The 27,320-nt window shown below is 40.2% G+C and overlaps 1 protein-coding gene across 1 annotated transcript in view; it reads left to right on the plus strand.

Annotated features, from left to right (window-relative positions):
- si:dkey-21e5.1 (potassium channel subfamily T member 1) overlaps positions 1-27,320 on the plus strand; it is a 312,548-nt gene that overhangs the window by 277,251 nt on the left and 7,977 nt on the right. The window contains exons 29-35 of the mRNA XM_034170913.1: positions 389-409; positions 2,411-2,708; positions 10,562-10,624; positions 10,810-10,860; positions 14,078-14,089; positions 15,330-15,414; positions 23,877-24,037. Of these exons, the coding sequence (XP_034026804.1) occupies positions 389-409; positions 2,411-2,708; positions 10,562-10,624; positions 10,810-10,860; positions 14,078-14,089; positions 15,330-15,414; positions 23,877-23,997 (651 nt within the window). The 3' untranslated portion in view covers positions 23,998-24,037. The remainder of the gene's footprint in view (positions 1-388; positions 410-2,410; positions 2,709-10,561; positions 10,625-10,809; positions 10,861-14,077; positions 14,090-15,329; positions 15,415-23,876; positions 24,038-27,320) is intronic.

Here is a 27,320-nt window from a genome sequence, read left to right on the forward strand (position 1 = left end):
GATTATTATTATTTTTTTAAAGAACCATTTTAACCCTAACCCTAACCCTCCAGCAAACACACTAAATAATGCTGCTATTTCTCTTTTAACTGTCTTTATTTTGTTGAGTTATGGAGGATGTTTCAGTTAAATGAAACCTTTTTCTGCGCAAAGTAAAACAAAAATGTAATTTGTTAATGGCCAGTGTGATACTTGGAATCAAAGCTGTTGGTTGGTTAAACAAGTAGAGGGAAATTCACCAGGCATCACCAAGAAAGTATCAGTCACAAATACACCTTTTATTTCATATGGTGACATTTGAAGATTTAATTTTTTTTCTGCTTGCTTTGAATGCACCCATCTTTCATTTCTCTTTTTGTTTGGATGTTTGTTCTTCCTTTTGTTGCAGTGCAAGCAGACCTATGCAGAGGTAAGATCCAAAAGTGACTTTATTTGATTTAAACTCTTCAGCTGTCATATCATGTTAAAACGTGATGGTGCCTATAACATTGTGATGGTGTTTATAACATCACTGCCCGTATAAAAGACTACTTTTAATCTCGTAAAGTAATTCCCTTCAGCTGCTCCCTTGTTCTTAGCTGGGGTCACCACAGAACTGGAACAAGTTTTACACTGGATGCCCTTCCTGACACAACTTCACATTGCATAGAGAAATGCGTCAGGCATGGGGTTTAAACCAGGAACCTTCTGCACTGAAACCAAGTGCACTCACCACTTGTTCCACCAATCCTGCTGTTAATCTTTAATCTACAGACACTAAATTCTACACAAGAATTTACACTGAGCAAAACAACCAATGAAACACTTTGATGTGATGTTTAGACTGTAGATTTGAAATTTTTAAGTAGTGGTTCATTCCAAAGATGGAAAACCTTACCAAATATATTTGTTTAATTTCTAATCAAAAATCAAATCTACACTTAATACAAGACAAATTCCCTGAAGTAAAATGTCAGTAAGATACAAGGTCTTGTTTTTAGGTCATTTTAAAAATCTGAAGTGAAAGCCTGGGAAACATCTTTTTTGGAGCCATATCTGAGATAAAACAAGATTTTTAGACTACTGTTATTTGTAAAATATGTAATACTTCCTAATACTAGACAAATAAACTCAGTGTGTTTTCTCAACTATTTCAATTTCAGTTTATTTAATTTTTTATAGTGCCAAATCACAAAAAAGCTGCCTCGAGGAGCTTCACATGAGTAAAGTCCAACCTTACCAACCCTAATGTCAAGATCTTATGTCAAGAAATTCTAAGTCAATTTATACTTCTTCTATTAGCTTTTTTTTGTCACAAGATGTTTTTTAACATTAACAAGTTAAAATAAAATCTACCTAAAGAAGGAAAAATTCACTCAAAAGGAGTTCACTGAGCGAATTTCAAGACCGTTTGTTAAGAAATTTTGAGTTTTATTTTACTGCTATTAGGATAAGGTAGCAAGGTGGCTTAGTGGTTAGCACTGTTGCCTCACAGCAAGAAGGTCATGGGATCGCTTCCCACCTGTGGCCTTTCAGTGTGGAGTTTGTATGTTCTCCCTGTGTTTGAATGGTTTCCCTCTGGGGTGCTCCGGCTTCCTCCCACACCCAAAGACATGTAGGTTAGGTGGATTGGACACTTTAAAAATTGTCCACAGGTGTGTGTGTGGGTGTTAATGTGTTTGTTTGTCTATATGTGGCCCTGCGACAGAGTGACATCCTGTTCAGGGTGTACCCCACCTCACACCCTATGTTTGCTGGGATAGGCTCCAGCCCCCGTGGCCCTTAACTGCAGTAAGTATGTATAGAAAATACTATCAGGAAATGTTACAAATTTTACAAAAAAAAACAAAAAAAAAAACCCTGAAAATGTTATTATTGCACTGTCAGTTTTTATTGTCACAAACTCAAGATGCCATTCTGGATCAACAGCATCAGTCTTGCAAAATAGTTTCCTGTAGACTGATTGTTGTGCTGCAGCCACACTAGCAGGATCAAAATGATGTTGTTTGTGTTGTTGGTGGATGTAGTGGTGGTGTCTCAGTGTTGTGATGTGGTCGCTCATCCCTCCTGCCTGTGTTCTCATAATGACTCCATTAATGGGGCAAATTAACGTGGAGTGCCTCTGCAACCCACCGCTGTGACGCTCAGCCAGTCAGCACAATCATTTGGATGTAACTTCAGGATTGCTAAAATATATGTCAAAAAAATATGCAAACCTACATTAAATGTGGACCTTCCATGAGATATTAACTCAATACTTTTTGACAAGATTGTCTTATGAGCAACACGATCGTGAGGAACCAGGAAATTGTGCAAAAGATCTACCACTTAAAAAAAGCTCTTCAGAATTCTGTCTTTTTCTGTATATTGACATATTTCCCCTGTTGCTTTGTAACATTTGCTCTTTAATATTGCCATCCTTAAATCCCAGTCTCAGGTGTCCATCAACACAGTGCAGGGGGAGGAGCACCGTGAGTGCACAGAGTCCTGGAAGGAGAAGACAGCTTACCGAAACTCAGCCACGAGTGACCAATCAGAGCGCCCACTTCTGAGGAAGAAGAGCATGCAGTGGGCACGGCGTCTGAGCAGGAAAAACACCAAACCCTCCACACGAGCTGAGCGCATCTCCCAGCAGCGACTCAACCTGTATCGGCGCTCTGAGAGACAGGAGCTGTCGGAGCTGGTTAAGAACCGCATGAAGCACCTGGGCCTGCCCACTGTGGGATACGGTGAGTCACACAGCCGAGGTGCTCAGTGACCTGGACGCTAAATCCCGTGCGTCTTTCTGTGCAGACTCTGCACAGCGGAGGCTCTGACATGTTATTTATAGTATGCAAACATCCAGATAGGTGAAGCCATTCCAAGAAATAATTATGATTCTGAAATGAAAGATGAAAAATATCATTGGTTGCTAAACATCAGTGGGTGGAGCAAATGAAACTCAACATTTAGCAGACTGAAATATGGCGATTTTTATTCAATCTATGGTTATATTATTCCCGAGACATTTGCGCAGACAGTACACACACACTAAGAAGGTTCCCTGATTTTTTTTTCCTACTTTTTAAGTCCTGTTGTGTTCACGTCTGTCTTTTCGAGGGCTTCACACTGACACCACAAATTGTCTTAGCTTCTTACAAATAGGAACCTGTCATGGTTTTGATATTCATAGAAGAAAATATACACATTGAATCAAAATTTGATCAAAAATATAAACACAGTTTAAAAAAAAGACAAATTTTGCATCCATGAACTAATTTGTAGAAAGCCCGTAGGTTAGCCGACTTTGCTGTGTACTTGTGTGACTCATCCGATGTACAGGTCAGTGGTTTTTAATCCTGGTCTTCAGGGACCCCTAACGTGCACACTTTCTGTTTCTACCTGCTCTACCAACAGCTGATTGGTGCAGTCAGGTTTCTGCTAGCGCTTGATTGGCTGAGCACAGCAGAATGAGGTAATGAATTGTCATCACATCCCTTTATAATGTCATACAGTAAAGCCCCATTCTCACATTCACAGGAGCTGTCAGCATCCTGAAAGGTCACATCAATAACCATGATGACCCACTGAGAGAAGGTCATCGTTATTCACAAATATGATCTAGTGCACGACTTGATGACAATGTGCTGGACTTATACAATCCCTGGCAAATATTATGGAATCACCGGCCTTGGAGGATGTTCATTCAGTTGTTTAATTTTGTAGAAAAAAAGCAGATCACAGACATGACACAAAACTAAAGTCATTTCAAATGGCAACTTTCTGGCTTCAAGAAACGCTATAAGAAATCAGGAAAAAAAATTGTGGCAGTCAGTAACAGTTACTTTTTTAGACCAAGCAGAGGGAAAAAAATATGGAATGACCAAGGGCGTAGGTTTGGTCTCAGCTTTGGTAGGGACAATACCACACCCCCCACACCCCCCCGGCCCCCCTGCTCACCACCATCACCCCCTAACCCACTCATACCATTAGACGCACAAGTACAGCATAATACATAACATATGACGACATAATGCTGAATAATTTAACACTTTATTTACAATATTAAGTGTGTAGGCAAACAAACAAATAGCTTAAATAACAAAATTGCACCCAAAATCACGAATCTATTCTATAGGCCTACACCTGAGAGAACAAGACAACAAAAAAAAAACTTGTGGAGCTAACAAAAAAAAAAAAAAAAAAAAAGTTTTTGCAAACAAGATGTATAATCTATTCTCTTCATCAATAATGCAGTTGTAGGTATCTGGCAACCTAATTTGCCAAAAAAAAAAAAAAAAAAAGGGATTTCCAATGATATATATGGTGTATTACGGTAAACGTAAGCCTGTGATGTCATAACGCAGAGGAAAAACACGGAAGTTTCACACTAGTGCGCCGCTGATTCTCATTACCGTAAGTTCTCATGTAAGCCCTCACTCTGAAAAATTTCAACACTGACAGCAAGCCAAGAACCCGTGCTTTCCAACAGTGTGTTATATGTTGCATATATTACAGTAAAGTGCATTCGGTGACTTTTGAAACGAGGGAAAAGTATGAAAAAGAGCGCAAAAGTGACAGAAAAGTACATAGACAGACAGCAAACATAAATGTAGTATTTTTTGAGGAAAAGGCAGGGTATTAGTGTCATTTGTGAAGGTGTGTGCAGTTTATTTTAAGTGTGGAGCACAGCATTGTTCGCAACCCCTCCCCCCACCCTTCTTGTTTTTCTGCACCGGAGCAGTGTTGCCAGATATGAAATATGAAACTATCATACCAAAACCTCAAAATTATCGTATTTTGGGAGAAATTATCGTACACAAACAAAACACATACAACGTAGCTATTTTAGCGTTTTTTTTAATTTACAAATAATTTTATGTCACATTTTTAAACAGTAATTATAGTAATGGGGAAACTATGGCACAAAAAGAACGCAAATGCACAAGCAAGACTGTGAAGTAACACAAACGTGTTAATTACCAGACTAGAAAGAGTCGAATTCAACCTCGAGGTCGCTGTCGTCATCCGATGCCATGGCCACTTGTGCAGATTTTGTTGAACACAGAAAAAATGTTGACACCTCCATAAGGAACTTGAACTTTTTTTTTATTTTTCTTGTATATCTCTTTGCTCTTGTGTTTTGTTCGTTTGTTATTGCATTTGTTGAAATACAGTTTCGAAAAAAAAAAAAAGATGTTGGTTGGGGAATCTTCCTGTCCTGTCCTGCAGAGATTGGATGGGAACTCATTACTTTGTATGGGGAGGGGGCGGGCTTTCAAATGACTGTCCCGGCAGCCCAAAGCCAGCAGCAGCCCTGTGTGTGGTGTGTCTTTGATGCCGCCTGAGTGCAACGCCTGCAAAATGATTCTTGGGTGTCAGAGAGAGATGCGTGTTTGGGCAACCAACTGAAATTATCGTACATATTGGGTTTTTTCCCATTATAGATCGTACATCGTACAGATGGCAAAACTATCGTACAAATACGATAATTATCGTACATCTGGCAACACTGCACCGGAGCCACCCATCCTCTGCGCTCCGGGACCTCCCACTTTACAAATTAAGCACTGCCTGCCACGAGATGCGCTTTGTTTACGTCCATGTGAGAAGAACGTGAGCCAATGAAATTGCAACATGGGTAACCCTGTCATTCTGGCACGTCGAAAACACAAAACGTGACGACTAAAATTATAGTATCGAGTTCGCAAAAAAATAGTGAATGATTTTGTTATATAAACAAAAATGCTAAATATTGGTAGGGACTATTTTGCCATCCCAAAATATTGGTTGTGACTTGTCCCTATGGTCCATATGCAAACCTACGCCCCTGGGAATGACTCAATTCTGAGGAAAAAATTATGGAATCATGAAAAACAAAAGAACGCTCCAACACATCACTAGTATTTTGTTGCACCACCTCTGGCTTTTATAACAGCTTGCAGTCTCTGAGGCATGGACTTAATGAGTGACAAACAGTACTCTTCATCAATCTGGCTCCAACTTTCTCTGATTGCTGTTGCCAGATCAGCTTTGCAGGTTGGAGCCTTGTCATGGACCATTTTCTTCAACTTCCACCAAAGATTTTCAATTGGATTAAGATCCGGACTATTTGCAGGCCGTGACATTGACCCTATGTGTCTTTTTGCAAGGAATGTTTTCACAGTTTTTGCTCTATGGCAAGATGCATTATCATCTTGAAAAATGATTTCATCATCCCCAAACATCCTTTCAATTGATGGGATAAGAAAAGTGTCCAAAATATCAACGTAAACTTGTGCATTTATTGATGATGTAATGACAGCCATCTCCCCAGTGCCTTTACCTGACATGCAGCCCCATATCATCAATGATTGTGGAAATTTACATGTTGTCTTCAGGCAGTCATCTTTATAAATCTCATTGGAACAGCACCAAACAAAAGTTCCAGCATCATCACCTTGCCCAATGCAGATTCGAGATTCATCACTGAATATGACTTTCATCCAATCAATCAATCAATCAATTTTTTTATATAGCGCCAAATCACAACAAACAGTTGCCCCAAGGCGCTTTATATTGTAAGGCAAGGCCATACAATAATTATGTAAAACCAGTCATCCACAGTCCACGATTGCTTTTCCTTATCCCATTGTAACCTTGTTTTTTTCTGTTTAGGTGTTAATAATGGCTTTCGTTTAGCTTTTCTGTATGTAAATCCCATTTCCTTTAGGCGGTTTCTTACAGTTCGGTCACAGATGTTGACTCCAGTTTCCTCCCATTCGTTCCTCATTTGTTTTGTTGTACATTTTTGATTTTTGAGACATATTGCTTTAAGTTTTCTGTCTTGACGCTTTGATGTCTTCCTTGGTCTACCAGTATGTTTGCCTTTAACAACCTTCCCATGTTGTTTGTATTTGGTCCAGAGTTTAGACACAGCTGACTGTGAACAACCAACATCTTTTGCAACATTGCGTGATGATTTCCCCTCTTTTAAGAGTTTGATAATCCTCTCCTTTGTTTCAATTGACATCTCTCGTGTTGGAGCCATGATTCATGTCAGTCCACTTGGTGCAACAGCTCTCCAAGGTGTGATCACTCCTTTTTAGATGCAGACTAACGAGCAGATCTGATTTGATCAATCAATCAATCAACTTTTTTCTTATATAGCGCCAAATCACAACAAACAGTTGCCCCAAGGCACTCTATATTGTAAGGCAAGGCCATACAATAATTATGAAAAACCCCAACGGTCAAAACGACCCCCTATGAGCAAGCACTTGGCTACAGTGGGAAGGAAAAACTCCCTTTTAACAGGAAGAAACCTCCAGCAGAACCAGGCTCAGGGAGGGGCAGTCTTCTGCTGAGACTGGTTGGGGCTGAGGGAAAGAACCAGGAAAAAGACATGCTGTGAAGGGGGGCAGAGATCGATCACTAATGATTAAATGCAGAGTGATGCATACGGAGCAAAAAGAGAAAGAAACAGTGCATCATGGGAACCCCCCCACAGTCTACGTCTAAAGCAGCATAACCAAGGGATGGTCCAGGGTCACCTGATCCAGCCCTAACTATAAGCCTTAGCGAAAAGGAAAGTTTTAAGCCTAATCTTAAAAGTAGAGAGGGTATCTGTCTCCCTGATCTGAATTGGGAGCTGGTTCCACAGGAGAGGAGCCTGAAAGCTGAAGGCTCTGCCTCTCAGTGATGTCATGCCGTGTTTGCCAGCATGACAGGTTTTTCTCAAAGGATCAGTGTAAACTTGGGTATGCTACGGTTGTTTCTGCACACATGACATCGTACAACCCCTGGCAAAAATTATGGAATCACTGGCCTCGGAGGATGTTCATTCAGTTGTTTAATTTTGTAGAAAAAAAGCAGATCACAGACATGACACAAAACTAAAGTCATTTCAAATGACAACTTTCTGGCTTTAAGAAACACTATAAGAAATCAAGAAAAAAAAATTGTGGCAGTCATTAACGGTTACTTTTTAGACCAAGCAGAGGGAAAAAAATATGGACTCACTCAATTCTGAGGAATAAATTATGGAATCACCCTGTAAATTTTCATCCCCAAAACTAACACCTGCATCAAATCAGATCTGCTCGTTAGTCTGCATCTAAAAAGGAGTGATCACACCTCAATCATAAATATTTGGGATAATTTTAAACTTTATTATAAAATTCAAAACCAAAAGCCAAACTAATGACTCTTCACAGCCCATTAGGGGGTCACCACCCACAGTTTGGACAGTCACTGCTCTAGGGATTCTCAAGGTTTCAAGCTGTGACCCTCCAGGGGAAAGTGCCAATGGGGCGTTAAAGTAAAACCAAAAAAAACAAAACAAAACACTGATCAGCCATGACACTGTGACCGCTGACAGGTGAAGTGAATAACAATGTTATGACTGATCGATATAAACAATCGCATCCCATCATTGGCACCATCATGGTGATCCAGAAGAGGAGGAGTCCTGAGGATCCATTTGTTTCACCCACTGAGTCTTGTCTTGTCCACTAACAGAATTTTTCCTCTGAGAGCAGGCCTATGTTTGAAAAGTTTAGAATTCCAGCCTGTGCTTTATTCTTTTGTGGAAGAATATTGTGAGTGATCATTTGCATCTTCACACTACATCAGTGTCATCCCCCCCCAAAAATACATAAGTAAATCACTGAATCATTCCTTCCATCATTCTTCCTCCATGTGCCATAAGAGAGTGGAAGGCGGAGCTACTGTGATATCAGTGTGAACGCCTCGTGCATTAGGATGCAGGAGAACGTCTTTGCAAATACAGTAGTGTTCAGAATAATAGTAGTGCTATGTGACTTAAAAGATTAATCCAGGTTCTGAGTATATTTCTTATTGTTACATGGGAAACAAGGTACCAGTAGATTCAGTAGATTCTCACAAATCCAACAAGACCAAGCATTCATGATATGCACACTCTTAAGGCTATGAAACTGGGCTATTAGTAAAAAAAAAGTAGAAAAGGGGGTGTTCACAATAATAGTAGCATCTGCTGTTGACGCTACAAACTCAAAACTATTATGTTCAAGCTGCTTTTTTTTAGCAATCCTGTGAATCAGTAAACTAGTATTTAGTTGTATAACCACAGTTCTTGATGATTTCTTCACATCTGCGAGGCATTGATTTTGTTGGTTTGGAACCAAGATTTTGCTCGTTTACTAGTGTGCTTGGAGTCATTGTCTTGTTGAAACACCCATCTCAAGGGCATGTCCTCTTCAGCATAAGGCAACATCTTCAAGTATTTTGACATATCCAAACTGATCCATGATACCTGGTATGCGATATATAGGCCCAACACCATAGTAGGAGAAACATGCCCATATCATGATGCTTGCACCACCATGCTTCACTGTCTTCACTATGAACTGTGGCTTGAATTCAGAGTTTGGGGGTCATCTCACAAACTGTCTGCGGCCCTTGGACCCCAAAAGAACAATTTTACTCTCATCAGTCCACAAAATATTCCTCCATTTCTCTTTAGGCCAGTTGATGTGTTCTTGTGCAGAAGAGGTTACAATTTGCCAACGTCTTTTACTTAACAGAGGGACTTTGCGGGGGATTCTTGCAAATAAATTAGCTTCACGCAGGCGTCTTCTAACTCTCACAGCACTTACAGGTAACTCCAGACTGTCTTTGATCATCCTGGAGCTGATCAGTGGGTCAGCCTTTGCCATTCTGGTTATTCTTTTATCCATTTTGATGGTTGTTTTCCATTTTCTTTGCCGTGTCTGTTTTTTTTTGTCCATTTTAAAGCATTGGAGATCATTGGAGATGAACAGCCTATAATTTTTTGCACCTGCGCATAAGTTTTCCCCTCTCTAATCAACTTTTTAATCAAACTACGCTGTTCTTCTGAACAATGTCTTGAACGTCCCATTTTCCTCAGGCTTTCAAAGAGAAAAGCATGTTCAACAGGTGCTGGCTTCATCCTTAAATAGGGGACACCTGATTCACACCTGTTTGTTTCACAAAATTGACAAACTCACTGCCTGAATGCCACACTACTATTATTGTGAACACCCCCTTTTCTACTTTTTTTTTACTAATAGCCCAATTTCATAGCCTTAGGAGTGTGCATATCATGAATGCTTGGTCTTGTTGGATTTGTGAGAATCTACTGAATCTACTGGTACCTTGTTTCTCATGTAACAATAAGAAATATACTCAGAACCTGGATTAATCTTTTTAGTCACATAGCACTGCTATTATTCTGAACACTACTGTATCTGCATTCTTACCTGCTTTACTTTCACACTCACTTCCTGCTTTGTTCTCAGTTCCTTTTCCTTCTCAGCTTAACGCTCTTTAAAACAGAATTGTGCACCAGAATTGTTTCACTGGCTGAGCAGCACGTCCAACAAAGCTCTTCTTCAGAACCAAGAATAGAAATGATTCTGTGAAAGGCTGTGTCTGTCTCTGTCTCTTCAGCGTGCACCACTGCATGACTTTCTTGCATCGCTTCCACTTTTTTAAGAATTCTTTTTGAACGTGCAAATGCATTTGCTGCCTGCCTGATCTTTGATTTTCCCTTTTTCTTTCCCCTCTTTTCCTTACCCCCTTTTCTTCTCTCTCTCTCTGGCTGTCCTGTTTCGGCCCATAGAGGATGTTTCTAATCTCACTGCGAGTGATGTCATGAATCGAGTAAATCTAGGATATTTGCAAGGTAATTTGTGTGCTGTTCACAACTCATTAATAACATGCGAGTGCCTGCAACCATCTGTGCAGATAGGTGTGACCTTGGAGGATAGTGCACTGCATTGATTCTTTGACTTGATTTCGGATGTTTCTTAGTAAATTATAAATGAACAAAATGGGCCAGTGAAGCTGATCATGAATGCTGTTCCTTAGAGCTGCAGGACATTTCAGAGAACCCGTATACAGAGGGGACCGGGGAGTCAGGTTAGCTGGTTGATCCCAGTACTGCAACTGTAATGCATGAGTCTGTGTGAGTGGGAGAGTGTGTGTGTGTGTGTCCTGACAGACAGAGTGGTAGACCAGCTGTCAATCTCACTCTGGTCTTTTCTGCATTGTGTTCACGTGAGGGTAACGTCCACAGCTGGAACACTGCAGGGCATCAGAGTGGAGTGGAAAGCATTACATTTGTGGACAGAAGGCCAGATGTCTCAGAAAACGTATATAAATATATTTTTTTAACGAACACCAACATATAATGGACTGGGTTTCTGCCGACACCATGTGATGCACCTGCTCAAAATGCTTTGGGTGGTGTCTCACTGGGCAGTGACAGCTCGCAAACAGCATTTGAAACGGATTTTGTGAAATTTCTCTCTTGCAACGTTAACAGGGTGTCGCTATCCCCTCACGTGAGTCGCAAGAAAAACCAGGCACCATCCCTCCAGTGAAGCATGGTGGTGGCAGCATCATGCTGTGTGGATATTTTCAGCAGCAGGAACTGGGAGACTAGTCAGGGTTGAGGGAAAGATGAATGCAGCAATGTACAGAGACATCCGAATGAAAACCTGCTCCAGAGCGCTTTTGACCTCAAATTGGGACGATGGTTCATCTTTCAGCAGGACAGTGACCGACAGTGATAGCCAATATATCAAAGGAGTGGCCTCAGGACAACTCTGTGAATGTCCTTGAGTGGACCAGTCAGAGCCCAGACCTCAATCCAATTGAACATCTCTGGAGAGATCTGAAAATGGCTGTGCACCAACACTCCCCATCCAACCTGATGGTGCTTGTCAGGTGCTGCAAAGAGGAATGGACAAAACTGCCCAAAGATAGGTGCACCAAGCTTGTGGCATCATATTCATAAAGACATGAGACTGTAATCATTGCCAAAGGTGCATCAACAAAGTATTGAACAAAGGGTGTGAATACTTATGTACATGCAATTCCTTGTTTTTTTTATTTTATTTTTAATAAATTGGCAAAAATAAAAAAAAGCTTTTAATGTGAGTAGAATTTGAAGGGGAAAAAAATGAATTTACTCCATTTTGGAATAAGGCAGTAACATAAAATGTGGAAAAAGTGAAGTGCTGTGAATGCTTTTTGGATGCACTGTAAATACAAGAAGGGCCTTCATTGTCATTGTCCATACATACAGAAAAAGTTGTTCTCTGCATTTAACCCATGTAGACACAATCCAATCACTTGGAGCAGTGGGCAGCCACTGTCTGGCACCCAGGGAACAACTCCATATGTAGAAACACCACCTTGGTTGGGGCAGAGAAAAGGAGCAGACCCTAAATAAGCACATTTTTGATTGTGGAAGGAAATGGAATTGCCCATAGGAAACCCATGCAGACACAGTGTTGTGTTTTATGGCAGGATTTAACCACAAAATGCAGACATGGACCAGACAGGTGTAGTAAATAGTCAATGATTTATTTACCAGAAGATGAGTCCAACGCTAATGAGCAGTCCAAACAAACAGAAACACAGGAGGGCAGTCAGCAGCAACACCAGGGCAAGCAGACATGAACAAACACAGGATAACAAAACCAAACAGGAACATATAAACTGGAAAAACCCAGCAACTGAGAACCGCACAGTGACAAACTTAAGTAGCGACACAGAGATGAGTAGACAAGTGACAAGTGGTGTGATTGGGAATGTGAAACAGGTGTGAGGGAAAACAGGTGACAAGGACACACTTGCAAACATATGCAGGGACTGAGAGAGACGGAGTGAAACAAACCACAAATTGCCCTGGGGGTGAGCAGAGTCCAAAACACACCATAAATAATAATCAAACTGAAGTGAAATGACAAAGTAACTAAGTACAAAACCAAGGAGGAAAGGCATAAAACTAAAGTGGAACTCAAGAACAGCTAAACTGTGCAACATAGGAAAATACCACAGCTAACAGTTGATACAGACAGGGAACCAACCACAACAACAACAAACAAGAACATAAGACACGGACAGACCACAACACACGGGAACAACATACAAACTCCACATAGAAAGGCCTTGGCGGGAAGTGATCCCAGGAACGTCTAGCTGTGAGACATCAGTGCTAACCACTAAACCACTGTGTCACCACTCATCATTAGAATAATTATTATTAATAACGAATCTGATTTTTTCAGTATGTAAGGAAGATATATAAGTCACAGGACCATCCTAAACTAGTTTAAAAAAAAAAAGAAAAAAAAAAGGGGGAAAAACATGTGATGCACATTTGGAAAATATGGTGATCAACTAACCAGAAATTGGTCAACACCTCACTTGAGGGGAAAAAAACCCACAACAATTAAAAACAAAAATCTGAGCATTGAAGCCTGAGCTTTTCGTTCATTAACACTTTTTTTTAACATTTCCAAAACTCTGGGATAACCCTGCAGCTGTAGATGTACATCATTAGCTGCAATACAATACTTATTTCGGGTCTTTATCCCAGATAAAAGCGGAATTTTTGTCGCATGTGTGAGAGGATCGTTATGCTGGAATCAAGTCTGTTTAGATTGTTTCTATATGCTGCAGTGTCCTCGTAGACATGTGGGGGCGCTGTTCACCTTATAACTTTTAACTGAAAGTCAGGACTTCAACTGCAGAGACATTCATTTTATTTGAAATGGAGCCAAAAGGAATGTAAAGAATAGTGACTGCACGGTCGGAGATTTGAACTGGTGCAATTCCTCTGACGGCATTAACAGGTCGGCACAGAGGTTCACACACCTGAATGCCTCCATAAATCCTGCGAGCTGTTTCCTCCAACCTTTATTTCAGATTGAATTGGACGTTGGCGTGTTGCTTGTGCAGTAGGTCGACTCTTCCCCTCTCACACGCCCGATATGTTCTGCTTCACTCTGAGTTTGGTTCGAGTGCCTCTGATGGATGCTGGAGCATGTCCGTGTGTCTGTGGGTGTGTGAGACGTCAGTCTGGGTGGGGACTGTGTCGTCCATTGGCATGGGTACCTGCCGCCTTATCGGCCTGTTGGTCCAGTGTGGAATGTGCAGGACGAAGAGGAATGCAATGGAGATGGTTATGTGATGCAGCGACGGAGGCTGTGTGCATGTTGGCTTGATTGTGATGCTGCGCATGAGGTTCTGCTTCATCAGGCAGGCAGCATGAGCCTCCCCTTGTTCCAAACGGTCAGTAACTGTTAGCCCTTCTCTCTTTTCCACCCTGCCCGGCTTTATAAAGGGCCACAAGCAGGTGGGTTGTTACGGAGATGCACACTCCCTCCTTTACCTTCCTCCGCCTCTAACTACACTTAACTCACACCCAGTAACACACATTTACACATGACACAAGCTGAAGGTGCATTACTGAAAATGTCACTTAGCTGTTTATTAGGATTAAAATACCTTAATACAAGATAAAAACAACAACCAAAAAAGGATTAGATTTTATTTGTATCTGTTATGTGTTTTATAATAAAGATTTTCTTGAAGAAATAGGAACAAAACTAATCAATTCATTTGTAACATGAAGGGAACTTGTAAATATGTTTGCAGAGGAACACAACTCCTCATTTCGTAATAGCTACCAAATAAATAAATAAAATGTATTATTGTAAAGCATGTACGAGGTCTGTTCAGACGGCTTTCGTCACCGAAAGCCGTCTGAAAATTTGATGCAGTCGCGCTGCTCCAGTCGTTCCGCTATTTCCTTGCAAAGAAAATCTGATGAGAGACTACACCCATCCTCACACAAAGGCTGCTTACCAGCAAATGATGCAATCAACAGGCGTGAAAAAATTCACGCATGTGCACGAAGGTTCATGGTTGGCTCTTGCAAGCACACATGATTCAAATCCATCAGGTTTTTGAAAAAAAATATTAAAGGTCGGATACTTTTCTAACAGACCTCGTATGTCATATCCATTGTTGCACATGACAGTGATTTGATTGGTACTGACCACCCAACTAACGTGAGGGGAAAATAGTGATTAAAAGGTTTAACAAAATCTAGCTACTGAAAATTACCAAATGACAAATAAATAAATCAGACTTGAACTAGCTGCATCATTTTTCAAAGTAAATAAAAAAAAAAATCAATGTATTGACAGTTGTTATTTATACAACTTTGACAAATCAGTTTATACAATAAATAGGTAAATACTTCTAAACTACAAACTGAAAAATAGCCCCATCGTTTACTGTATTGTAAATCTTGCCGTGTCTTTTTCCTTTCCCAGATTATGAATTCCACTCCTGAAATGCATTAATTTACATAATAATGAGGAATTATGAATTTAACAATTGTTAAACCGTTCATAGACTTGAAAGGTTTGATCTTGAAATATTATTTAGAAATTATTTTTTGCAACATACTGTACAGGGGTTACTTTGTGTTTTTCACAACTAAGGCCAGAAATGGTCAGAAATGTTGGATTTGGAAAGGGGGAGGAGCTCCAGAGCAGCAGTGAATTTTTCTTTTGTCTCATTTGCAGATGAGATGAACGACCACCAGAACACGCTGTCCTACGTCCTCATCAATCCTCCTCCAGACACCATGTTGGAGCTTAATGACATTGTGTAAGGATCAACACAAAACTATGGGTTTTGGATTCTGAGAAGCAGGAAAACATGGGTGGGAATTGGTCCAGATGAGTGATTTGAAAAATCAGGGTTTTTTTTTTGTTGTTGTTATTTTTAATTGCCATTTGTTTTGATGTTTCTCCTAACGTCAGTTTGATCGGTAAAAACAGTCTGACACATAAAACCAAATATGGCCAAATATGAAGGGACAGTGAGCAGGTTTCCCTTTTCACACATGCACTTAACTGATATTTTCTACCATCACTGACACAAGATTTCCTGCTAATTTTTTTCACAGATATGAGGTCTGAGAAAAGTATCGGACCTTTTTATTTTTTTCAAAAACCATATGGATTTGAATCACGTGTGATTGCATCAGCCAAGCTTGAACCTTCATGTGCATGCGTGAGTTTTTTCACGGCTGTCGGTTGCGTCATTCGCCTGTGGCAGGCTTTGGTGTGAGCACTGGGCCACCCCTCTCATTTTTTCATTGTCAGAAGAATGTCTGAGGACTGCCGTGTTGTTGTATTAAAATTTTTTCAGAAACTCTGCCGACACCAGCTGGAAACCATTTCGAAGATTCGGTTGGCTTTCAGTGAAAATTTTATGGGCTTCAGAGAGATTAAGGATTGTTACTGCCGCTTTAAGGACGGCCCACAGCGCCGGAGGGCTAACAACAGGCTGAAAGGAGCTGATCACTTCCAAATTTAAGGCTCTGTTGATGCAGGACGTCGTGTAACTAGCAGAGAAGTTTCATAAGAGGTCAGGATCAGCACTTTATCAGCACATTCCACTGTTAAAGGAGATTTTGTAATGAAAGACGTGTGGCCGGATTCGCGCGTCAGGACGCAGCCGCTCATGGCGCGGCGGGACAAAAAACACCTCCGTGTTGGAAACCATTCGTAAGATTCAGGTGGCTTTCGATTGCTTTTCAGTCGAGTGAGTATCAGAGAAATTGTTTAACAGCTGGGCATGTTCCAACTTGTCCTGTAAGGCTTCCAACACGGAGGTGTTTGTCGAGCGCCATGAGCGGCTGCATCCTGACGCGCGAATCCTCTACACCACTTCATCAGGAAGCTGGATTTTAAATTTTTAACTAATTTATATCAAGTTGTAGAGATTTGCTTTCAGTTTGAGTTAAGGAAGATAATTTTAGGAAAAAATGTATTTGAAATGGAATAAACAAATTAAAATGTGAATATCAAGTGTTCCAATACTTTTTGAGAAACACTGAGGAGCAGCATCTTATATCTCATATATAGTGCAGCAGATAAGAGAATATTAGAGTGAATCCAACAAATGGTGGTACAAGCATCAAATTTGGCACAAATAATCAATAGACATAAACTTTTGAAAAAAACTGATTGGCCACTTGAATTTTCAATAGGCAGCCAGTAGGGGTCAGTTGAAAAATTACACAGGGGTCAAAATTAAAAGAAAATTACACATCATTTGCCTGATCATAAAGGTTCCAAAAAGGTATAGTTTGGACTATCTGTGACTGAATGTTATGGAGTTATGAGGTAAAAGCAGCAAGAATGGTGATAAAGGTCAGTTTCAGTTTGTACAGGGGTCAAAAGTTAAAGTTGCTCCATTAATTTTGCTCCAGCTGTATTTGTGCTGAATTTGATGCTTATATCACCATTTGAAGGACTGTTTCAGTTATCTGCTACACTAATAAGCCAAGAGAGCATGAACCAGCTGCTGTCTGTTAGTTTAAACATGTGAGATAACCCAAACATAAGGCAACCCGAATTAAAGGAGAAATGCTGCTTTTAACAACCTGGACCTCATTTCTGGCATAAAATATGGTCATTTACTCACCAATATAAGTTTAGTGTCAGTAGAAGTCCATAGTTCAAATAACATGTTCAGTTCATATCTGAAGCAAGTATTTTTCTTCTTCTACTAAGGTGGAATAGAACCTTTTGTGGTACACAGCACAAACTACTGGACAGGAGGAACCTAGAAGTCAATGTGACTCACTAATTTCAAAATGCAGGTCTTTCACCCAAACGTGTGGTGCCGTGACATATCAATCATCTGTGTCCAGTCAGGTTTCAGGGGAGTCCAGTGAAACCCCAGCCTCCGCTCTAGCTCCACCCATGCCAGAAAAGTGTTCACATTTGACTTTTCCTGTTTCACTGTGACTGAAACGTGGCGCTTCCTGTTTGAGTGTGAGCTTGCCACTGAGTTCCCTCGAGATTCCATGGGATCTCATCTATCATCCAGGAAGTGTTTGACATTTGAACATTTCCTGTTTTATTGTGGATTTGAAATTTGGCACTTCCTGTTTAGGATGCCCTGTACCATGAGTAAGCTTCGCAACGCTGCGCGTTTTCATTCATATTATATATTTACACACAGTATGTAATAACACAGAATAGTGACTCCGTATTAAAAACCTAGAAATGGACAGGTCTCTGTCTGTGTACTCTGTGTTTTGTGTCCATGTGGGACACTCTGCACGTCTTTCCATATGATACTTGTTAATCTCTACATGCAGGGGGAAAGTTTGCTTGTTGCTTGTCAGAGTTGTTCAGCGTTGGAGCTGAAAAGAACTCAGTTAACACAGAAAATAATCACGCAGGAGACACTGAATTTCTTTTTCCTGATCAGGAGAGAGCAAATGAGCATGAATCCTCACCAACAACCATCTCGTCCGCTCTGAAGGGCCCTGCCCATCTGCCTCTCCTGTTTATTGAATAAAGTTACATACAAGCATATAGGACAAAACAAGGAAAAGACACAGTTGGTCTCACATTGATATGAAAACTGTTATGGCTTTAAGCCTCCAGTCTCCTAGTCCTCCGATAACAATGTTCAGTCCTGAACCAGTGTGCCGGTCACACCGCTCTTCCCTCAAGGCTGACCCATTACTTAAAGATGCACATCTGCGCTCAGCAAAAACATGATCTCAGCAAAACAGTCTGCCCTCTCACTGAGTCAAAGATCATCTTGTGAGCAGTTTAATGATTACTTAAACAGTTCAGTGAATCTAGTGAATAGATATGTATCAATCAATCAATGTAGTGAATATAACTACTTTAGCAATTCAGTGATTAACAAAGAAAGCAATATTAATGAAACACATTGAAACGTATATAAATGCGTATATGGGTGATTCTTAGACTACGGGCACTTATGTCCTTTGATTATATTATATGAAAAACAGAAAAAAGGGGAAATTTCACACTTTTATAGTTATCTTTACAATGAAAGTGTGTTAAGAAATTTGTTCTAGTAGTCTATGATGACTTTTTCACCTTTTTTCAGCATCATTATATGCAAATATTGCCGTTTTGTGCTTGTCCCACACCCAGACCTTTGATCTTCAATGATAAAAATGAATGGTAAAGAAAAGTTTTTTCTAATGTTTTAAAATATCTCAATAAAATATCAGTAAAATAATCAAAACATAATTGGGGTATTCAATGTCATACAACTGTTTTTAAACAAAATGTAGTTGTCCTACACTATTGCCGTAATTTCTACCACAACAGTAATGTCCCTTTAAACAGTTTGTATGAAAGATTGTTTGGGTAGTTTCTATGGAGATAAACAGTGACATCAGAGCACATGTATATAGCGCCAAATCACAACAAACTGTTGCCCCAAGGCGCTTTATATTGTAAGGCAATGGTGTGGTGGAAATTACATTTACAAGGCCAATAGTGCCCATAGTTAAAGAATCACCCATATGGAGAATGAGATCAAAGACAGCAAATCAAAGTAAAGACAGTAATATTTGATAATCATATTGCTGATATATAGAAAACCCTGTCATTATTCCCCCGTTTATCGAATTTTAATGTCTACATTCTCAACATCATCACTGTAGAAACATCAATAATCTTACAGTGTATTTAACCATCATTTTGCCCCGTTTGGATGGGTGACATACTTCAGCATCCAATAGCAATAACGCAATATAGTCACGGTCTAGCAATAAGCCATCAACTGTGGTGGAAATCATCCGTTGAGCCATTGATCAAGCAAGAGGAATTATACAACAAATCACAACACTTAGTAAGTGTGATGTGTCGGACGCAGCTCGGAGAACCGACCAGCGTTTGAAGGACCCAGTATGAAATAAGCAGAGCACGGTACAAAGGCTAACTGAATTTAATACATAACAGTGATAAAATAACAAAAAGATGCGGTCTGGCGTGGTGCGCTCCCAGCAGCGCTAACGGTCCGGAGCCAGAAGCTGTTTCGGACCCAAGGACCCCGCCGACACCCCCCAGGTGGCCGCAACAACCGAGTCTGTGAAAGAAGGAACCATTATGTGAGTCCACACTCTACACACAGAACACTTAAAGGTGTACAAACAGCAAACACTTCCTGGCTTGATTACTGATCAGCTTCCTAACCTGCAGGCATGGAACATCCAGTTCACAAAACTCCACTGCAGTGGAAGCTGATACATGACTAACAAACAGCTCAATACAATAAGGTGTGAGGGACACCACATTTACTGACTGTATAACTGTTAGTCACAAAATCTAACGTACCTCAGGAAGTGTGCTGACGAGCGTGAGACCTCACCCCCTCCTCTTTCACAGACTGTGCATCAAACCTGGACGTTCTCAGCATCCGCTGCTGATGAGATGGCTCCCGAGACGACGATCTCACCCGTCTGGTCACAAGGTCGAGTCTCTGGCAAATACACACTGTGCACTCCAGTCTTAAATGCCAACATGTTCCAATCCATCCAGATGCACTACAGCTGTGAGTCCTGACGAGTCGCAGGTGATCAGGGTGAGGTCCTGACAGCCTCAGCAACACAGCCACTCAGTCCCAAACGCACGCCACCTGGGAGGAAACCAAAAGACAAACAAACCGGCAGCCAGGCCCCCCCAGCCATATAACAGTAAGCCCAGAAAAACAATAATGGGGTGAGCAGTTTTAGCAGGATGTGATACCACCGTCTATACTCTCAGTGTGCCTCATAACGTCAAATTTTGAATAGCCAAGCTAATGGACCCCCCATCGTTGTCGTTGTCAGGAATAAAAGTGCAACAGCTCTCACCCACTATGGTACACACTCCTCCCGAGGCCGCAGTTAATTTGAATTTATTAGGCACAATGCAAAAAACAATCAAACACTCGTTTACCGACTACAAAATCACTACAACAAAATAAAAATAAAATAAAACAAAAGTTACAGGAAGAAAACAATAAACATGGTGCCCGAAAGGTGTAGGCAGAAGCAACGCTTATCAATGCCTACCCCCACTCATACAGTCAGATCAACCCAGGCTAGATGCCAGTTCATACACATTCATTTCCAACGAAGCCTGAACAGTAGTAGCTCATAACTACCACTGAGGGAAGTGAGTATTTCATAACAGCTCCTATTTCATTCTACAACCCCTGGCAAAAATTATGGAATCACCGGCCTCAGAGGATGTTCATTCAGTTGTTTAATTTTGTAGAAAAAAAGCAGATCACAGACATGACACAAAACTAAAGTCATTTCAAATGGCAACTTTCTGGCTTTAAGAAACACTGTAAGAAATCAAGAAAAAAGATTGCGGCAGTCAGTAACGGTTACTTTTTTAGACCAAGCAGAGGAAAAAAATATGGAATCACTCAATTCTGAGGAAAAAATTATGGAATCACCCTGTAAATTTTCATCCCCCAAATTAACACCTGCATCAAATCAGATCTGCTCATTGACATTGACCCTATGCCATGACATTGACCCTATGTGTCTTTTTGCAAGGAATGTTTTTGCAGTTTTTGCTCTATGGCAAGATGCATTATCATCTTGAAAAATGATTTCATCATCCCCAAACATCCTTTCAATTGTCCAAAATATCAACATAAACTTGTGCATTTATTGATGATGTAATGACAGCCATCTCCCCAGTGCCTTTACCTGACATGCAGCCCCATATCATCAATGACTGTGGAAATTTACATGTTCTCTTCAGGCAGTCATCTTTATAAATCTCATTGGAAAGGCACCAAACAAAAGTTTCAGCATCATCACCTTGCCCAATGCAGATTCGAGATTCATCACTGAATATGACTTTCATCCAGTCATCCACAGTCCACAATTGCTTTTCCTTAGCCCATTGTAACCTTGTTTTTTTCTGTTTAGGTGTTAATGATGCCTTTCGTTTAGCTTTTCTGTATGTAAATCCCATTTCCTTAAGGCGGTTTCTTACAGTTCGGTCACAGACGTTGACTCCAGTTTCCTCCCATTCGTTCCTCATTTGTTTTGTTGTACATTTTTCGATTTTTGAGACATATTGCTTTACGTTTTCTGTCTTGACGCTTTGATGTCTTCCTTGGTCTACCAGTATGTTTGCCTTTAACAACCTTCCCATGTTTTGTATTTGGTCCAGAGTTTAGACACAGCTGACTGTGAACAACCAACATCTTTTGCAACATTGCGTGATGATTTACCTCTCTTAAGAGTTTGATAATCCTCCTTTGTTTCAATTGACATCTCTCTGTTGGAGCCATGATTCATGTCAGTCCACTTGGTGCAACAGCTTTCCAAGGTGTGTTCACTCCTTTTTAGATGCAGACTAACAAGCAGATCTGATATGATGCAGGTGTTAGTTTTGGGGATGAAAATTTACAGGGTGATTCCATAATTTATTCCTCAGAATTGAGTGAGTCCATATTTTTTCCCTCTGCTTGGTCTAAAAAAGTAACCGTTACTGACTGCCACAATCTTTTTTTCTTGATTTCTTATAGTGTTTCTTAAAGCCAGAAAGTTGCCATTTGAAATGACTTTAGTTTTGTGTCATGTCTGTGATCTGCTTTTTTTCTACAAAATTAAACAACTGAATGAACATTCTCCGAGGCCGGTGATTCCATAATTTTTGCCAGGGGTTGTAGTTACCCCAGTACATTCAATAGTAAGAATTGAAATGAAGCACATTCATCATACAACACAATTCAACGTTTTCCATCAGACACATATCCATCAAACACCATTTCTTTGTATAAATATTTAAACTGATTGATATTTGGACATCATTGGAGTTTCTCAGGTAGCTTATTCCAATTTCTTGGGCCACAAATAGACACACAGAAGCATTTCCTGGTCGTCCTTGTGCCCGCAATTTTAAAATGATACAGACCCCCTAAATTATATATTCCTTCTCTTTGCATAAAATATCCTTGAATTCTGAGAGGTACTTGCTTTTTTTTTTTTACTTTATACATCAGTTGAACAGTCTTAAATTAAATCATGTCATGGAATTTTAAAATCTTTGATTTAATAAACAGTGGATTGGTGTGATCCCGATAACCTGCATTATGAATCATTCTTAATGCTCTTTTTTGGAGGTTGAATAATGGTTGTACTGTAGTTTTGTAGTTATTGCCCCATATGTCAGCACCATAAGTCAAGTAAGGTGCAATCAATGTGCAGTACAGAGTATGTAGTGCTTTACCATCAAGAATGTGCTTTGCCCTGCTTAATATTGCCGTACTTTTTGATACTTTCTTTTGACTATGTTGAATATGTGCTTTTCAGTTGATTCTGTCAGCTTCAAGACCAGAACTGTTGTCTCTCTCTGTCCCTAGAGAAAAAGAAAAAACTCACAACAGAGAGAGGGAGAGAAATATCAACAGGTTGTTCAAAACAATGTTTTAGCTGTGGAGAGCTTTGCTACCAGAGCAGGATGCAAACTACACACCCTGCTGATGATTTTGACAATTATTGCTGTGATTGTGGCATTCACTGTGTAGTGGTATGAAAAAACATGTCTCATTTTCCCAAATGTCTGACAGTTGTAACAGATCAGGAATTGTCAACTGACAATTGTTAGTAAAGACATTCTTTTAACAGACTCCTATTCGATGTCTATTTTGTACTACAGAGACATTTTGTAGTGAGTACATAAAGTAGGGCTAAGTTCTTTCTTCCACTTCCCAGTGTGTTTTGGGTAGTTGTGAACTTTGACCCTGGCCAGCATGCACCACACAGACTAAGATGCTGAATTGGCTTACTGTCACACACTTTTGTATGCTGCAGTTTTTTTTTTTAGATCTTTGCCAAAGGGCAATCACTGAAGTCAAGGTCACGTCTGCTGACCTACTGCTTTGAGGTCCATTGATCAATTTCTACCAAACTTGGTATGTGTGTGAAGACTCACCCATTACCCTTTATGGGTAATTCCAGATTTTCATCCACAGACCAAGTTTTGTGGAAATTGGCCCAAAGCTGTGAGAGGAGTAAAGGAACAAATGAAAAGTGTTTGAACAGCACCATGGACAGCTCACTTTAAAAACCTTGTAACAGCAATTGCTTGTATTCACTCTACTGGCTGCTCTGGGGGGAACAAAAACAAAACAAAAACTGAATAAAGTCAGAGACAAAGCAACTGCAGTGAGGAAGCACTGGAGAAACGGTATGGTTCTATTTGTTTTGTCCTTTTTTGGGAGGAAATAAAGTTGCACACTGCCACTACTGATGCTGATCGTCTCTTCAGGTATATTATCCGCTCAGACCCGCTGGCACATGTACCAGAAGACACACAGGTGGGACAGACCCGTGGTGCCAGGAACCAGCAGGAGTTTGGCTCAGAGACGAAAGACGAGACTCACCTCTAAAACCTCGTCAGTCCTCATCACCCTGACCCTTAACCCCACAGGTGAAGACTGAACTGAAGTCCTTTTTTTTTTTTTATTTAAGATGAGCTGTTACAGGATGCATGTAGAGTGCCTCATCACAACCCCGAAAAAAAAAAAAAGCCCCAGCCATACATCACAGTCTGAAGGTACGGAGCAGGTGCAGGCAACAACTCCATTCTTCAGGACGCCAACAACCAAAGGACTGAGAGAGGACTGATGATGTGAGAGCTTATTTTATTTTAGTGTGCACACTCACACAGAGTGCACGCATCATTTCCATCAACACACCAGAAACACATTTTGCATGACTTGTAAAGAATCAGGTCAATGCTGTTTGAGTATTTACAGTGAAATCACAGAACATGTGGTCTTTTAATTTATTACAAATGCTGGGATTGTTTTTGTGTCTGAGCACAAACACACCAGAGGAAAAGTGTCAGGTGTTTTTTTTCTTTATACTTTTGGACACCAACATTTCTTATTATTGTTAAGGTGTGACTATTGTTAAATTATTATTAACAATAATTAATTTCACTATTTCTAGTGTGCAAAATCTTATCTGCTTTCATGTGCCGTTATTTATTTTGTCTACACTGAAGCATTGTAAAATATGTGAAGATTTGTATATTTTATGAAATATGCTACGTCTACAGTGCAGTTGGAAAGTATTCACAGCGCTTCACTTCTTCCACATTGTGTTTTTTCCCTCAGAATGTTGCACACAATACCCCATAATGACAAAGATTTTTTTTTAGGTTTTTGCAAATTTATTAAAAATGGAAAAAAAACAAAGAAATATGTATATAATGAATCACAGCTTTTTCCATGGAGTCCATGTGGGGTAAATTCAGTTGATTGGACATGATTTGGAAAGGTACACATCTGTCTACAGATAAGGACTCTTCCTAGAGCTTGCCACCCGTCTAAACAGAGCAACCGGTGGAGAAGGGCCTTAGTAAGGCAGGTGACCAAGAACCGATGGGCACTCTGTCAGTGCTCCAGCATTCCTTTGTGGAGAGAGGAGAACCTTCCAGAAGGACAACCATCTCTGCAGCAATCCACCAGTCAGGCCTGTGTGGTAGAGTGGCCAGACGGAAGTCACAGAAACGAAATTCTCTGGTCTGATGAGACAAAGATTGAACTCTTTGGTGTGAATGCCAGGTGTCATGTTTGGAGGAAACCAGGCACCATCCCTACAGTGAAGCATGGTGGTGGCAGCATCATGCTGTGGGGATGCTTTTCATCAGCAGGAACTGGGACTAGTCCGGATTGAGGGAAAGATTAATACAGCAATGTACAGAGACATCCTGGAGGAAAACCAGGACAACTCTGTGAATGTCCTTAAGAGGCCCAACCAGAGCCCAGACCTGAATCTGACTGAACATATCAGAAGGGATCTGAAAATATCTGTGCACCGATGCGCCCCATCCAACCTGATGGAGCTTGAGAGGTGCTGCAAAGAGGAATGAGCAAAACTGCCCAAAGATAGGTGCACCAAGCTTGTGGCATCATATTCATAAGACGTGAGGCTGTAATTACTGCCAAAGGTTCATCAACAAGGTATTGAACAAAGGGTGTGAATACTTACGTACATGTGATTCCTGTTTGTTTTCATACAAATTTTTTGCAAAAATTTCACACAAAACATTTTTCATGTTGTCATTATGGGGTGTTGTGAGTAGAATTTTGAGGGAACAAATGAATAAGGCTGCAACATAAAATGTGGAAAAAGTGAAGTGCTGTGAATACTTTCGGGACTGTATTTTGCACTGTATTTTGTGGTCAGTGCTTTCATCCCGATTGTTTTAATCTAAACTTGAATTCATTTGTTGCTGATGATAAATATTTGTGTTGATGTTGAGTTACAGTGCGACTGGTTGCAGGATTGTGATGAAACAGTCATGTCCAATTCCAAAAATCTTGGAAGGTACCTGAACTGATGATGAACCTCTCTGACTTGTACAGACCGAAGCTTAGTCTCCATCATTTCAGTCTTTGTGTCTCAGTGTAAATAACTTTATAGATTTGCAGTTTGGCCTTTTGTTTTGAAAGAGGATTTAAACTATTTTTGCACTGAGCTGTAGGTGTGTGGAGCATGATGGCATGACCCTTTAAGCTGAACCTGGAAACATAGCCGGCAGTATTCAGACACTCCTATGAGTCAAGAAACGTGCAGGAACATATTTAATTAGCTGTTTACAAAGCTTACCGTGATGTACGTGTGTGTGCCAGTTATTTATATCAAAGACACCAACTGTGCATGAAACAACTAATCACTTTTTGTTTCAGGAATCATGTGCATTTGTCACATATAGGACTTGTGTCACTTGGAGTTCCTCACACTCCATGCACATCATGCATGTCAGTCAGAAGTGCAATAAATACTAAGAACGATCAGGAAGAGGATGATGAAAGAGCGCACGGCTCACACTGAGATCGATCAGTGAGTGTGTGCTGTGAAACCAAGTTCAGAGAAAAAAATCCCTTTCAGACTTTGTGGTATTTAACCTGAACGTGCCGTAGACATAAAGTTGTTGTTATTAGTAGCCTCTCACCAGACAAAGTAGATATCCTGAGCTTTTTGTAAAAGAATTTGAAGTAATGACCTCAGGTCTGGCTTGCGTTCTTTCTTTCTTTTTTAATTACTTTTTTATGACAAAGGCATTTTATTCATGAGTATTAATATTGGAATTTAATATAACAAACTATTTTAATACATGAGAATCATCTTTTTTGGGATTCGTGACACCCTTACTTACTATTTATTTTGCTATTTCATATTTTGTCAAATATGTTGTGGCTGTTCTGTCTTGATGGTTATAGCAGATGATCACTCCACTGCGTTTGGTCTACTTGAGGTTTCTTCCTATAATCAAAAAACACTGGGGGATTTTTAATTTTGAACTTAAAGATTTTACTAGTGTGCTTTCCCATGGAATGGGTAACATCTCTACCAGGTATTCCCAAAGTTAATAGTACTGGGGACCATTCTGAAACCTGAAAATGTTCTGGGACCCACACGTTATTGACACATGAGAAAAGTATTTTCATATGGATGTATTACGTTAAACAAGGTCAGACGAGAATAACAGCATAACACATCATTTACTGTAAGTCCCATGGCTTTGTTTTATGACTTTTGATTACATTTTAAAATGTATCAATTTTTCTTTGGTTAATTCATTTTTTTTTCAACAAAATTGAAATTCAGAGGCATTTAGGTTTATTCAGTTTTAATGACCGCTCATCAGCTATCTGGCCCGCACTTTGCAAATCACTGGTCTGGACCTTACTTTTAAATA

This window comes from Thalassophryne amazonica, chromosome 5 (genome assembly GCF_902500255.1).
Source record: "Thalassophryne amazonica chromosome 5, fThaAma1.1, whole genome shotgun sequence".
In the NCBI taxonomy this organism is placed as follows: domain Eukaryota; kingdom Metazoa; phylum Chordata; class Actinopteri; order Batrachoidiformes; family Batrachoididae; genus Thalassophryne; species Thalassophryne amazonica.